Here is a 15103-nt window from a genome sequence, read left to right as displayed (position 1 = left end):
TTTGTGCAATTACTTCACTTGGATGGATGTTAAACGTTCTTCATGAAATCAGATGTCAATAAAGAATCTTTATGTAAGTGTGTATGAAATGTTTCACTGGCAAGTAAACTTTAACCTCCATCTGGACTGGACAAGAACTAGATTTTAACCCTTTCTGGAGAGGAAATGACATCTCCTTCATTGAGTGTAGTGTGTAGTCCTGTACAAAGGGGGAGGATATAGGGTGTGCACTAAGTAAAAACAGAGCGTGTCCGGTCTCGGGTTACACAGAAGAGAAGGAGGAAAAAAAGTGTAGAGGAATTCACAGTCACTTTTTGCAAAGAGATTTAACTGGAGTTGCATGGAGCCCATCAGACTGGAGAATGAAGATCCCTGCAGTGGTAACAGCTCTCCTGACTAACGTCTTTTTTGGAAGTAAGTTCAGTGTGTTTGAATTGAATGTGATCAACTGTGATTGTTCTGTATAGCTTAGAAAATCAGCCTAGGTGTCTAATGCATGTATTTCTTTCTATTTTCATCTATTATTATTAATTTTTACTTCTGAAAATTTGAATATAAGTTCAAGTTCACCATGACAAGACTAACTGTGCAATGCCTCAATATTAACTCTGGAGCTGTATGAAATTTCAATTGTTTGTTTTTTTCCCTGATAAGTCACTTTTTCTCTTCAGCTATGCTGTGGTTTCTGACTTCTTCACAAGTATATGAGGAACATAAAACTTAAATCTTATCTGTGAGCGCATACGTGTGTCACTTTGTGTTTATAGATAGCACAACGTTCTCAGAAAGAACTGACACACCAAGTTGTTTTCTTCCTTACTGCCTAATGGAAAAAAAAGATTTTGCAGAAGAATGTTTACATCTATTTATAACATTATATTCAGGATGTATATGCCTATATTCAAATTTCCATTAAAACATATACCTATGTATTATGGTTTTATGTACAGCATATATTTTTGGCTGTACAAAATTTCACAAAATGATGTTTGAGGAACTGACCTCAAACATCCACAAAAATATCCCTTCCAGGGTATCTGGTTTCAAAAAAAAAAAAAAAAAAATGTAAAAAGTGGCTCAATTAAGTGAAATCAGTTCTGTTGCAATTAAATACAGGCAGTGTAAAAAATAAAAACTCTCTTTTTTTAAAGAAATTAATTCTTCTATTCAGCAAGGATGCATTAAATTGATCAAAAGTGACTGTAAAGACATTTATAATGTTACAAAAGATCCTATTATGAAGCTTGCACAACTGTTTCCAATTTTTATAATTATCATAAATGTTTCTTGAGCATCAAATCATCATATTAGAATGATTTCTGAAGGATCATGTGACACTGAAGACTGGAGTACTGATGCTGAAAATTCAGCTTTGATCACTGGATATAAATTATATTGTTTAATATATTCACATAGAAAACAGTTATTTTAAATTGTAATAATATTTCACTATTTTTACTGTATTTTTGATCAAATAAAAGACCTCTTTCAAAAACATTAATAAATCTTACCGACCCCAAACTTTTGAACACTCTATATATAATCTAATATATGTATTTGTGGCGATGTCTGCCTGAGATCCACCCAAATAATGTTCTCCAGATGGCCTGTCAAAAAGTCTCATTAAGCAGAAGAGTCTGGAAAGGCTCTCAGTTTTAATTTCCCAGCATGCATTGTTTTACAATGCTCTTTAAAGGCTACAAACAAATTGCCGGCTTGAACGACGGAGACACTGAATAAAAAAAAAATGACTCTCGTTTAATAATTGTCCATCCGTTTTTCTTGAATACTGTGGCTGTATTAAATGTTGCATCTCTCTCATGAATGTCACATCGATTCCAGATGTGTGCTCGGCTATCAACGTCACAGTCACTCCCTCTCCGTTCACGGTGGTGGCTGAGGGGGAGAACATCACCTTGTCCTGTCAGGTGAGCCAGCGGCGCCGGTCGGCGAGTCTGCCTGTGGTGCGCTGGATGTTTCAGCCGGAGTCGGGAGGAGAGGAGCTGCTGGTGGCGCGGGTGAACATGCAGAGGGCCAAGTTTTACGGGAACTACACCAAGAGCTTCCGCAAGCCCAAAATGAAACTGACGGTGGTGAAACACGGCAAGATATACAACCTCCTCATCGTGAACATCAGCGAACAGGACCGGGGTCTTTACAGCTGCAGGGTGCAGGAGTTTAAGAAGCATCAGGAACGATGGAAAGCTTTGACCAACAGCTCGGCCTCGACACAGCTCCGAGGTTTGTCTTAACGTTTCTAAACTTTGAATGCAAAATGCTTCACTGTTTCAAATCCCTCGAAAATTCACAAGCTGGTGGTCAGCGTGGTGCAACAAAAGCCCAAAATATGCATTAAAAAAAAAAAAAAAAAAACCTTTTACAACCAAATGCAAATGTTTTATTTAAGATATAACCGTTAAGGCCATGTTTACGCCTTGTATTAAAGGGGTGGTTGATTATGATTTCACTTTTTTTAACTTTAGTTAGTGTGTAATGTTGCTGTTTGATCATAAACAACATCTGCAAAGTTACGACGCTCAAAGTTCAATGCAAAGGGAGATATTTTCCTATACAGAAATTGCTTTTTAAAGACTACAAAAAGACTACGACGAGCTTCTTCCTGGGTTAGTGATATCACAAACCCTAATATTTACATAAACCCCGCCCCCGGGAACACACAACAAAGGGGGCGGGGCCATGTTGGGCTGCTTTAGAGAAGAGGAAGAGTTGTTGTAGTTGTTTCCATGCTGTCATTTTACGCCGGACTGCTTCACAAACGAGGGTCAATTCAACACAAAAGATGAACATGACGGCACATGCTAGTGGATGAGTTGAATCAACTCCACAGCAACTACATCAATTTATCCACTAACCATTCAGAAACGTCTAAAAGTTGTAACTTCTTCCTGAGTCTCTCCATCAGTGTCGACTCCGGTTTGAACAATGTAAGGCTGAACACGTTCCTCATTTTGGCTGCGTGAGATTCTCCAGCTTTGTTGTTGTTGAGCTGTTAAAGCTCCGCCCCTTTCTGGAGCAGCAGCTCATTTGCATTTAAAGGGACACACACAAAAAATGGCGTGTTTTTGCTCACACCCAAATAGAGGTATATTTGCTGAAACTTCACAAATACATTCTGGGGACACCAGAGACTTATATTACATCTTGTGAGGGGGGCATTAGGTCTCCTTTAAGATGCGTTCTGGTCAATCGGATCACAAGTGGACAATGCTAAATACTAGGGTAAACGGTCTAAAACATTTTGAGCTTGTCCACTTTCAATCACTTCCAGATTGTTTTTGTAGTTTAAAATCTCATGTGGTCGAATGTGTTTGAACAGCCACTAAAGACTGATGGGGAGTCGACTCCAAAAGAGTCAATTCCTCGACTCTGAATAGTCCCAGATTCAGGGTTGACTCCAGCACAGGAATCCACGCTCGTTGTCGACTCTGTTGCTGTGTCTGAAATCGCTCACTTGGTTACTGATCCCTATATTGTGCGTGGCAGTTGAGTGCACTGAAAAAAAATTGATTCATTGAATCACTTTTTCGAAACAGATGATTCATAAAGGTTTAGAAGCTTCTCAAAAGCGCCCATCACTAGCACTATTCCATATGCTGTTGTGACTTTTCGCTGATGGTTTCTCTCATCTAGACTCTTAAACTGTCTCGAGGTTAGAAACATCTGACAAAATACTCACCGCATATGCGACGCACGTCGAGAAACTCTTTCGGGGTTTTATGTGTTAGATTTTCCATTAAAAACATGTGGAAAAGTGATCTAATATTTATGCGCTATATATCTGTCTTTTGGCAGTCAGGAGATGACAGAAACAAAGTGAACACTGGCGTAGTGACAGCCAAACGCTGTTGACACTGGCTGCAGAGTGGAGTTTTCCCTTACTAACTTACTGTGCCGACAAACAGACACACAAAGAGACTGTCGCTCTCTGGATCCAAGACAACATAAGTCCAGACGTATTTTGAATGTAAGAAGGGGTTCACGCCAAAGCAGCAAGAGTCATAAGGTGAAGAGAAAAATGAGGTCGGGAACTTGACTAACAGATCAGAGTTTCCCAAAAAGGGGCGCCAGTGCTCACTGTGGGTGGCCGTCGCATGGCCTACTGAAAGACATCAGGACATCAAAACGGGGTGTTTGTGGCTTTTAGTGCATGTGTGTTATCTACATGTGAATGTACTGCCAAACATCTGCAAGATTCGCTTTTAGCAAACATTTCCCTTCAATTAAAACAGAACCAAAACAAATTAAATCTAGTCTGAACTAAGGGACGTATACAGTTTTTGTCAAATCGCCTCTGACCACCAAGGACTCAAATCCGACGTAGGCTCATTGGAAAAACATGCCATTACCTACATTTTTGCAGAAAATTTTTAAGCAATTCCCAACTTAATGAGCACTAGCGGCAGTAAAATGGATCGATTTTAATTCCTTTTCACACAAATTATGACCACAGGGGCAAATTATTGACTAATATAGACTTGTTTTCACATGGTTCACTTTTACACTTTCAAAACACTTTTAACGCAGTACATGACTTACATTTTGATGTTTGCATCACATCAGCAGCTCTATATGTTTGGCTTTTCTCACATGCTAAGCTTGCTCGGCAGCTCAGCTGGTCCAGCTTGTGATGTGAAGCGCTCGGGTACGAGTACCGTGAAAATCGAGTCACGATAATTGAGCTCAAAGACTTGTAGAAGCAGCTGAAATGCATGGTTGCTTCAGCAATTTTATATAAAGATATAAAGTCAGAATTGTATGATATAAACTTGCAATTCTGAGAAAAAAACATTTTTCCCCTCACAATTCTGACTTTATATCTCACAATTCTGACTTTATATCAGGCAATTCTGACTTTATATCTCACAATTCTGACTTTATATCTCACAATTCTGACTTTATATCTTGCAATTCTAACTTTATATCATGCAATTCTGATTTTATCTAACAATTCTGACTTTATATCTCACAATTCTGACTTTATATCTCACAATTCTGACTTTATATCTCACAATTCTGACTTTATATCAGGCAATTCTGACTTTATATCTCACAATTCTGACTTTATATCTCACAATTCTGACTTTATATCTCACAATTCTGACTTTATATCTCACAATTCTGACTTTATATCAGGCAATTCTGACTTTATATCTCACAATTCTGACTTTATATCTTGCAATTCTGACTTTATATCAGGCAATTCTGACTTTATATCTCACAATTCTGACTTTATATCTCACAATTCTGACTTTATATCAGGCAATTCTGACTTTATATCTCACAATTCTGACTTTATATCTCACAATTCTGACTTTATATCAGGCAATTCTGACTTTATATCTCACAATTCTGACTTTATATCTCACAATTCTGACTTTATATCAGGCAATTCTGACTTTATATCTCACAATTCTGACTTTATATCTCACAATTCTGACTTTATATCTTGCAATTCTAACTTTATATCATGCAATTCTGATTTTATCTAACAATTCTGACTTTATATCTCACAATTCTGACTTTATATCTCACAATTCTGACTTTATATCTCGCAATTCTGACTTTATATCTCACAATTCTGACTTTATATCTTGCAATTCTAACTTTATATCTCACAATTCTGACTTTATATCTTGCAATTCTAACTTTATATCATGCAATTCTGATTTTATCTAACAATTCTGACTTTATATCTCACAATTCTGACTTTATATCTCACAATTCTGACTTTATATCTCACAAATCTGACTTTTTATCTCACAAATCTGACTTTATAACTCACAATTCTGACTTTATATCTCACAATTCTGACTTTATATCTTGCAATTCTGACTTTATATCTCGCAATTCTGACTTTATATCTCACAATTCTGACTTTATATCTTGCAATTCTGACTTTATATCTCACAATTCTGACTTTATATCTTGCAATTCTGATTTTATCTAACAATTCTGACTTTATATCTCACAATTCTGACTTTATATCTCACAATTCTGACTTTATATCACGCAATTCTGACTTTATATCTCACAATTCTGACTTTATATCTCGCAATTCTGACTTTATATCTCACAATTCTGACTTTATATCACGCAATTCTGACTTTATATCTCACAATTCTGACTTTATATCACGCAATTCTGACTTTATATCTCACAATTCTGACTTTATATCTCACAATTCTGACTTTATATCTCACAATTCTGACTTTATATCTCACAATTCTGACTTTATATCTCACAATTCTGACTTTATATCACGCAATTCTGACTTTATATCTCACAATTCTGACTTTATATCTCGCAATTCTGACTTTATATCTCTCAATTCTGACTTTATAACTCCTATTCTGACTTTATATCTTGCAATTCTAACTTTATATCATGCAATTCTGATTTTATCTAACAATTCTGACTTTATATCACTTAATTCTGAATTTCTCACAATTCTGACTTTATATCTCACAATTCTGACTTTATATCTCACAATTCTGACTTTATATCTCACAATTCTGACTTTATATCTCACAAATCTGACTTTTTATCTCACAAATCTGACTTTATAACTCACAATTATGTACGGAAGAGGATTAGGGCCAATAATAAAAAAAATAAAACCATCTCAAGATTAAACTCGTTAAATTTCAAGAAAAAAGATGAGATAAAATGTTGAGAATAAACTCGCCAAATTACAAGAAAAAAAACTCGTTAAATTTCAAGAAAAAGTCGAGATAAAATGTTGAGAATAAAGTCATTTAATTACGAGAAAAAAATCGTTAAATTACGAGAACAAATTCGTTAAATTATGAGAAAATGTGGTTAAATTTTGAGAAAAAAGTTGAGATAAAATGTTGAGAATAAAGTCATTAAATTATGAGAATAAAGTCGTTAAATTACGGGAAAAAAAAGTCGTTAAATTATGAGAACAAATTTGTAATTTAATGAATTTGTTCTTGTAATTTAACATCTTTTTTCTCTTAATTTAATTACTTTTTTCTCAAAATTTTATCTCGACTTTTTTCTCGAAATTTAACGAGTTTATTCTCAACATTTTATCTAGACTTTTTTCTTGAAATTTAACGAATTTGTTCCCGTAATTTAATGAGTTTTTTATCGTAATTTAACGAGTTTATTCTCAAAATTTTATCTCAACTTTTTTCTTGAAATTTAACAACTTTAATCTCGAGATGGTTTTATTTTTTATTATTGCTTGGCCCTAATCCTCTTCCGTAATTATTAGTTTATATCTCGCAATTGCCTTTTTTATTTTTTATTTCATTGTGGAGGCAAGTTTAAAAGCTATTAAAAAAATCGCAAATTTAATGCCGTAATCTGGTGAAAGAAACAGGATATTTTATCCATCAGGAACTGATTTGATTGTGAAAAGTGAAGATTACAAGAGAGAATAGAGTCACACGATTGAGTGGAGAGGTTTAAAAGAAGGATTCCTGACATCAGCTAAAAAAGGAAAGTCATCGTAGAGTCATTTGATTTCAATAATAAAAGTTTTTTATTTGGAATAACTGTGCAGCATATCATCAATAATAAGAACTTGTATTAGTAAAATACTGTAGTTTCATGATGGGGATTGCTTGAAAAGGGGAGATGAAAAGACTGTAGAATGATGACATAAAAACATAGAAAACAGAAATCGCACATCCAGTAACTACTGTATGTACAGATAAACTCCAATACAGTTACACAAGATAAGCCCTTACTGTTAGTAATTACTTAGAATGGAAGAATTATATACTTTAGTTGATGCACAACCTTAACTAACAGCTCAGTTTAAATGAGAATTTGTGTTTCTGATTTTAGGTTATCTATAGAAGTGTAGTCCCAAGTACTCCCAAAACCAGGCCATACCACTAAACTCAAAACTCTCTGTTCCTAAAACATGATCACATTTTCCACTGAGAGTATTTGTAAGGAGTGCAAATCCTCTGCCATGTGAGGGAGGATGTGGTGCAGATTTAAATACACAGTAGCACAGAGAAATACTGACCGTGTTTGTGGGTTCGACAACAACGTAGCTAGATGTTTTATGTGACTCTCGTCAGCACGTGTTGCAAATCAATAAAGCCTTTATTGAAGGCCGTCTCTGTGAAAAAGCCTAGATTTGAAGTAAATGGGTTGTATTTTTATGCATTTTTGTTGTGCCTGTCTTTATTTCCAATGCTAAATGGCAAGTAACTATGCTGAATAAAAGACACGACAACCATCAAGGCTTAGTTGTTATGGATGTCACAGAATGTGATCATTCATATCGCAGAGACAGAGGAAAATGTTAAATTCCCTATTTTTTTTATACTCATTCATCACTACTTCTTTCTTTTCATAGCTGAATGTGCTGTGGCCGTGCAATGAATTCATTAATATATCAACTGATGCAGCTGCTCTATTGAAACATGCATCTGTGAGGTCTGCAACAAATGACTTTTGGCAAAGGGCATCCTGTAAAGTGACATTAGCCTTTAGTAATCCACTGAAGATTTTGTATCTGACTCTTTTTTGTCCAAATATAAGCCATATGACTCAATAGAGCTTTTGTCCCTCCCCAGTTCGGTCAGGCATGAGCAAGGGCTCCAAAAATAAGCACATTTCTGCAAGAGTCATGAATAGAGAAATAAATAGTAGTCCATGTGCAAGCAGAAAACATTTGCAGTGTGGTTAATAAGAACGCATAGCAAACTGGAAATGCTGTGCATGATCTACATTCTAATTCTGTGAGAAACGATACATAGTATCTGCAATAAAGACATAATTTCATGTAGCTCCTCACATAATCAGCTCCATGTCTTGTCTGATGTAGTAAACTTGCTCAGTCGCTCACCTGGTACAGCACTGATCTGATCTTAGAGTGTGCATACGCTAAAATCCACACCAATGTTCATATTTATAAAAGGTCTTTGATGTGGAAAAGTTCTTAGTGCCATGTCAGGGTCAAAGCAGACATACACACTTTTCCTTGTGGCAGAGAGTCAGAGTATTGAAATCGAATGCCAAGTAAAGGATTTGGACGTTGACTGGTGCTCTTTTATTTGTTAATGACATTAATTAAGCAGTGTTTAGATCTGAAACCATTAATCTGCACACAATTTCAAGATCGTTTGTGATTTATAAATTTCACATCTGGAAGAGAAGCATATGCACGCTTTTTGTGCGTACTTTCGCTCTCTGAATCACACGTACACACATTTGAGAAATGATCATAAAATCAAATTAGACTCTAAAAAAGAATGGGTTAAAAACAACCCAAGTTGGGTTGAAAATGGACAAACCCAGCAATTAGGTTGTTTTAACCCAGGGGTTGGGTTAAATGTTTGCTGGGGAGTTTTATTTAACTCAACTATTGTTTAAAAATTACTCTATGGCTGACTTAAAATGAACTCAAAATATGTTGGAAATTAAAAATCAGACACATAATTACTAGAGGCAACAATAATAATCAAAAGGTGAACATTTATTAATAATCAATGTAATTGCCAACATACACTCTAAAAATGTTTGGTTAAAAACAACCCAAGTTGGGTTAAATATGGACAAACCCAGCAATTGGGTTGTTTTAACCCAGTGGTTGGGTTAAATGTTTGCCCAACCTGCTGGGTAGTTTTATTTAACCCAACTACTGATTAAAAATGACTATATGTCTGGCTTAAAATGAATCCAAAATAGGTGAGAAATTAAAAATCAGACACATAATTACTAGAGGCAACAATAATAATCAAAAGGTGTATATTTATTAATAAGCAATTTAATAAATGTTTATTGTTTATTATTCATTATCTTATTAATAAATGCTCATTTATTAAACATATTAATAAATGTTAATTTCCAGCATATTTGGGGTTCATTTTAAGCATGCAATACAGTAATTTTTATACAACAGTTGAGTTAAATAAAACTACCCAACACGTTGGGCAAACATTTAACCCAACCACTGGGTTAAAACAGGTTTTAGGTCCAAATGTCAGTTTCAGTGCAGCTTCAAAGAGCTCTACATGATCCCAGACGAGGAATAAGAGTCTAATCTAGAGAAACCATCCGTCATTTTCTCCAAAAAAAAAAAAAAAAAACCTTCAACTCATTGAACCCCAGTGAAGTCCACTATATGGAGAAAAATCCTGGAATGTTTTCCTTAAAAACATGGGGGTGAGGAAATTAACAAGAAATTTTAATTCTGAAGTGAACTAATCCTTTAAAAAATTAATGTTTTAATGAATATTTGTTTCCTTAATATTTTTAGAATGCAGTAACTAGGGAAGTAACATATATAAAAATTATATATATATATATATATATATATATATATATATATATATATATATATATATATATATATATATATATATATATAGGATCGATTCAACTCTTTTATATTTTAGCGAGTCAAATTTGCTCTTTAGTGATCTGTTGCACACCCAAAAGGCGGCTAAACTTACTCAGTAGCCGAGGTGGCTGTGTTTGTTCGGCCAACTAGCCTTTCTGTCGTCAGCTGCCGTGGTTATGAGTATTTCAGGGCATCACAGTGGGTGTTAGCCACTACGAGCCAGGACCAGATCCAGAGAGAGGGAAAGCCTCACTGCTGTCATCCCACACACATCTTCCCCTGCAATTTACTTGATTTAACTGCATGTTTCATGTAATTATGAAGGTCTGGAGCCACAGTGATGAGTGTGCAATTCTCTCTTCTTCCTCTCGCAGTCCATGTTCTCCCGGCCGGCAAACCAAAAGAGGAACTGTGGAGTCTGTTTGAAGGTAAGCCACAAAACTGTTCAACCATATTGTCTTGGACCAAAAAAAACAACAAAAAAAACGTACTAAACACGTTCTTTCAGATGCAACTAATAGTCTAATAGAAATGGATGATAATTCACTCAAAAATTAAAATTTTGTCTTCATTTACTCATGTTCGAAATCTGTGAAATCTGTACGACTTACTTTCTTATGTGGAGCAGACAGAATATCCTGTCTCTTTTCCATATAATAAAAGTGAATGGTTAGTATAGGTCTTAAATCAAGATACATTTCCTTCTCAGTACAAAAAGGTTACACAGAATGCTGTTAAATAAAGGCACTGCAGTGTCATGGGTATATTTCTGTGCAGCGAATGTGCATGTATTTCAGCTGTGAAGTGCTGTTTCTCTTGTGTGTTTCAGACGTGTATCTGTGTGCTGTGCTGGTGTGTTGTGTTGGGCTCTTGTGCATGTGCATGTTCACTATAGCTGTGAGCTGTCAGTATCTGCAGAGGAAGAGACGATTAAAAGGTATGATTCTTGCTGTTGTTGATGTACGGTCGTGCTCAAAAGTTTACACACCCCTTGCAGAACCTGCAAAATGTTAATTATTTTAACAAAATAAGAGGGATCATACAAAATGCATGTTATTTTATATTTAGTACTGTCCTGAATAATATATTTTACATAAAATTTGTTTACATATAGTCCACAAGACAACAAAAAAAAATTGCTGAATTTTTTAAAAAGTTTACACACCTTTGATTCTTAAAACTTTTTGTCAAGATGATCCACGACTGTTTTTACGTTTTGTGATGGTTGTTCATGAGTCTCCAGAACAGTTAAACTGAGCTCTGTTCTTCAGAAAAATCCTCCAGCTCCTGCAGATTCTTCAGTTTTCCAGCATTTTCAGCATATTTGAACCCTTTCCAGCAGTGATTGTATAATTTTGAGATCCATATTTTCACACTGAGGACAACTGAGGGACTCAAACACAACTATTAAAAAAGGTTCAAACATTCACTGATGATCCAGAAGGAAACATGATGCATTAAGAGCCGAGGGGTGAAAACTTTTGCACATGATGAAGATGTCCAAATTTGTCTTTTTTTTTTTTTTTTTTTTATTTTTTTTTTTAAATATCAATTTTTCTCATCTAGTACTGCCCTTTGGAAGCAACAGAAGATCTTACATGTTTCCTGGAAGACAATAATAGTTGTGTTTGAGTCCCTCAGTTGTCCTCAGTGTGAAAAGATGAATCTCAAAATCATTCAGTCACTGCTGGAAAGGGTTCAAATATGCAAAAATGCTGGAAAACTGAAGAATTTGCAGGAGCTGGAGGATTTTTCTGAAGAACGTTGGTCAGTTTAACTGCTCAGGACAAACAAGAGACTCATGAACAACCATCACAAAACACACAAACAGTCGTGGATCATCAGGTAACCACACACAGTATTGAGAATCAAGGGTCATTTTTATAAATTCAGCTATTTTTTGATTATATGCAAATATCTTTTATGTAAAAATATCTTATTCAGGACAGTACAGAATAAAAAGTAACATGAAGTTTGAATGATCTCTCTTATTTTGTTAAAATAATTAACATTTTGCAGGTTCATCAAGGGGTGAGCATGACTGTAAAACAGTCTGATAAACAATTAATGTGCATGTTAATCTTAATCATATATTTTTTCATATGCTCCTTTTTGTTAGAAAACTATCATTTGGTCAAGAGCCCACAGAACAGGTGAGAAAAGATGAAAAACACATTATTTCAAAGCAGCTTTACAGAAAATCATAATGTCAATATCTTCATGCTTTATACTGTAGTTGCATGTAGCAGATTAGAGCTGCCTCATTATATAGTTTATATTTTGTAACAATATAAACAATCATGCAGCTGAGATTTGCTATATGGTATATATCGCGTGTGTTTACGTGTGTGTACTATATGCATGCAGGTAAATACACTGAACACAAAATTAAGTGATATATCAGTGGAAGAGAGGCATAACTACAGATTTTGTAAGAACATAGCTTATTATTTAATGAATTGACAGCCTGTTCCCTAATCTTTAACATGTTTTAGACTAAACAATACTTTTGCTGGGAACTATATGTAATCATAATTTAATTATAGTAGCCAATCACAGGCATATCTGTTGAATGCATGAACACAATGGCCAATCAGAGGTCTTTAAGTTAGTCAGAATCCGCTCAAAATGATTGGTATCATCGCATTTTGAAATATATCAGTACCGATTCGACAACTGTAGATATTTGTACTGGAAAAGTCAGTGTATGTAAAACTATATATCCAACTTGCTGGGTGAAAATATATCTTACATTTTTCAATGATATAATGATGCTTTCCTGTAGCTCAGTGTTTGGAGCGTGGCACTAGCAATGTCAAAGGTCATGGGTTCGATCCCAGGGATTGCACATACTCAGATACAAATGTATAGTATAATACAATGTAAGTCGCTTTGGATAAAAGCATCTGCCAAATGCATAAATATAAATATAAATATATAAACATAAAAATCAAGGAGGATAACCTTCCTCATAAATTGAAACTGTGTCCATGTGTGTCCAGTTCAGGGGAGACGGTCACTAGTGTCGTCAGTCTGTCTCCAGCTCTTCCCAAGAAGGTGAGAAAGTACAAGAAAAATAAAAGAGTTGAGCAGCCAGATGTGCCACCAGAGATACCGGCTAAAGGTAGAGTAACATTCCCAAATTCACCTCTATATATGACTGAAGTGCATACTGTAAATCTCAGTTTAACAAGTACAATATTACATCTCAGCCCCTATTGTAGACAAAATGCGAAAGCCAAAGCTTTTAAAACCTCAACCCAGAAAAGTGGTTTTGGTAAGTTACTTTTACGAAATACACAGAAGTTTGTTGTTTGCATTGCAGAACTGCCAATTGTTGTATGTAATATTTTATACGCGAGCTGTAACTCCTCTACCATTTTCCCGTCCCAACAGCCCAAAATTGCAGAGGAGAGTCTGACGTACGCCGAGCTTGAACTGATGAAGCCACTGCCTGAAGCCAAAGCTGCGAAGACAGGAACGGTGTACGCTCAGATACTCTTTGAGGACAAGCCTGTGTAGCATTACATTTACTCGGTACAAAACATTATTTATAAAAACACAATGCTGATTTTTTTTTTTTCTGATGTTTTATACATGCAACCTTAGGTGAAGTGTAAATATTGTATATGTATATTCATTTTTTTATGTTTATGTCTTATCTGTAATACAAGTTTAATATTTAGCAAATCCAAAACACACATGCAGGAAATTGTTGTCTGAAAACTGCAAACTGTAACTAAATGGCGTACAAAAGCCCTAATATTACATATTTAAATTTAAAGTTGGACTCCTATCTGTTAATAAACTAATAATTTATACAAGGACATTTGCGCAAATAACTTTTCGCCACAAAAACACACGGAAATCATCTCAGGAATATTCTGGGTTCAATACAAATTCATTTGCACAGCTTCTGTGTCCTGCAATTGATGTATTTTTACATCAATTATGTCAAATACTATTTTGCTATATTAAAGGATCCTAATTCTACGGAAGAGGATTAGGGCCAAGCAATAATAAAAAAATAAAACCATCTCGAGATTAAAGTTGTTAAATTTCGAGGAAAAAGTCGAGAAAAAATGTTGAGAATAAAGTCATTAAATTACAAAAAAAAAGTTGTTATATTACAAATTTGTTCTCATAATTTAACGACTTTTTTCTTGTAATTTAACGAGTTTATTCTCAACATTTTATTTTGACTTTTTTCTCGTAATTTAGTGACTTTATTCTCAACATTTTATCTCGACTTTTTTCTCGTAATTTAACGAGTTTATTCTCAACATTTTATCTTGACTTTTCTCGGAATTTAACAAGTTTTTTCTTGTAATTTAACTAGTTTATTCTCAACATATAATTTTGACTTTTTCTCATAATTTAACGACTTTTTTCTCGTAATTTAATGACTTTATTCTCATTTTATCTCGACTTTTTTCTCGTAATTTAACAAGTTTATTCTCAACATTTTATTTTGACTTTTTTCTCGTAATTTAACGACTTTTTTCTCGTAATTTAATGACTTTATTCTCAACATTTTATCTCGACTTTTCTCGGAATTTAACAAGTTTTTTCTCGTAATTTAACAAGTTTATTCTCAACATTTTATTTTGACTTTTTTCTCAAAATTTAACGATTTTTTCCTCGAAATTTAACAACTTTAATCGCAAGATGGTTTTATTTTTTTATTATTGCTTGGCCCTAATCCTCTTCCGTATAATTTTGTTCTGGAGGTCTCCTACAAAAAGTTTACAT

The 15103-nt window shown here is 34.6% G+C and overlaps 1 protein-coding gene across 2 annotated transcripts in view; it reads left to right on the top strand.

Moving 5' to 3' along the window:
- Positions 1-287: 287 nt before the first annotated feature.
- The window catches only part of vstm4b (V-set and transmembrane domain containing 4b), a 33813-nt gene continuing 18997 nt past the window's right edge, over positions 288-15103 (top strand). Inside the window, exons 1-8 of one of the 2 annotated variants that reach the window (XM_067369575.1) lie at positions 288-414; positions 1843-2241; positions 10726-10779; positions 11181-11288; positions 12471-12504; positions 13354-13475; positions 13564-13628; positions 13748-13888. In XM_067369575.1, the coding sequence (XP_067225676.1) occupies positions 363-414; positions 1843-2241; positions 10726-10779; positions 11181-11288; positions 12471-12504; positions 13354-13475; positions 13564-13628; positions 13748-13873 (960 nt within the window). In that variant the 5' untranslated portion in view covers positions 288-362 and the 3' untranslated portion in view covers positions 13874-13888. Of the gene's footprint in view, positions 415-1842; positions 2242-10725; positions 10780-11180; positions 11289-12470; positions 12505-13353; positions 13476-13563; positions 13629-13747; positions 14127-15103 lie in introns of those variants that run through there. The other variant, XM_067369574.1, reaches the window with a different exon arrangement.

This window comes from Chanodichthys erythropterus, chromosome 19, assembly GCF_024489055.1.
Source record: "Chanodichthys erythropterus isolate Z2021 chromosome 19, ASM2448905v1, whole genome shotgun sequence".
In the NCBI taxonomy this organism is placed as follows: Eukaryota; Metazoa; Chordata; class Actinopteri; order Cypriniformes; family Xenocyprididae; genus Chanodichthys; species Chanodichthys erythropterus.
This window is presented reverse-complemented; position numbering and strand designations above follow the sequence as displayed.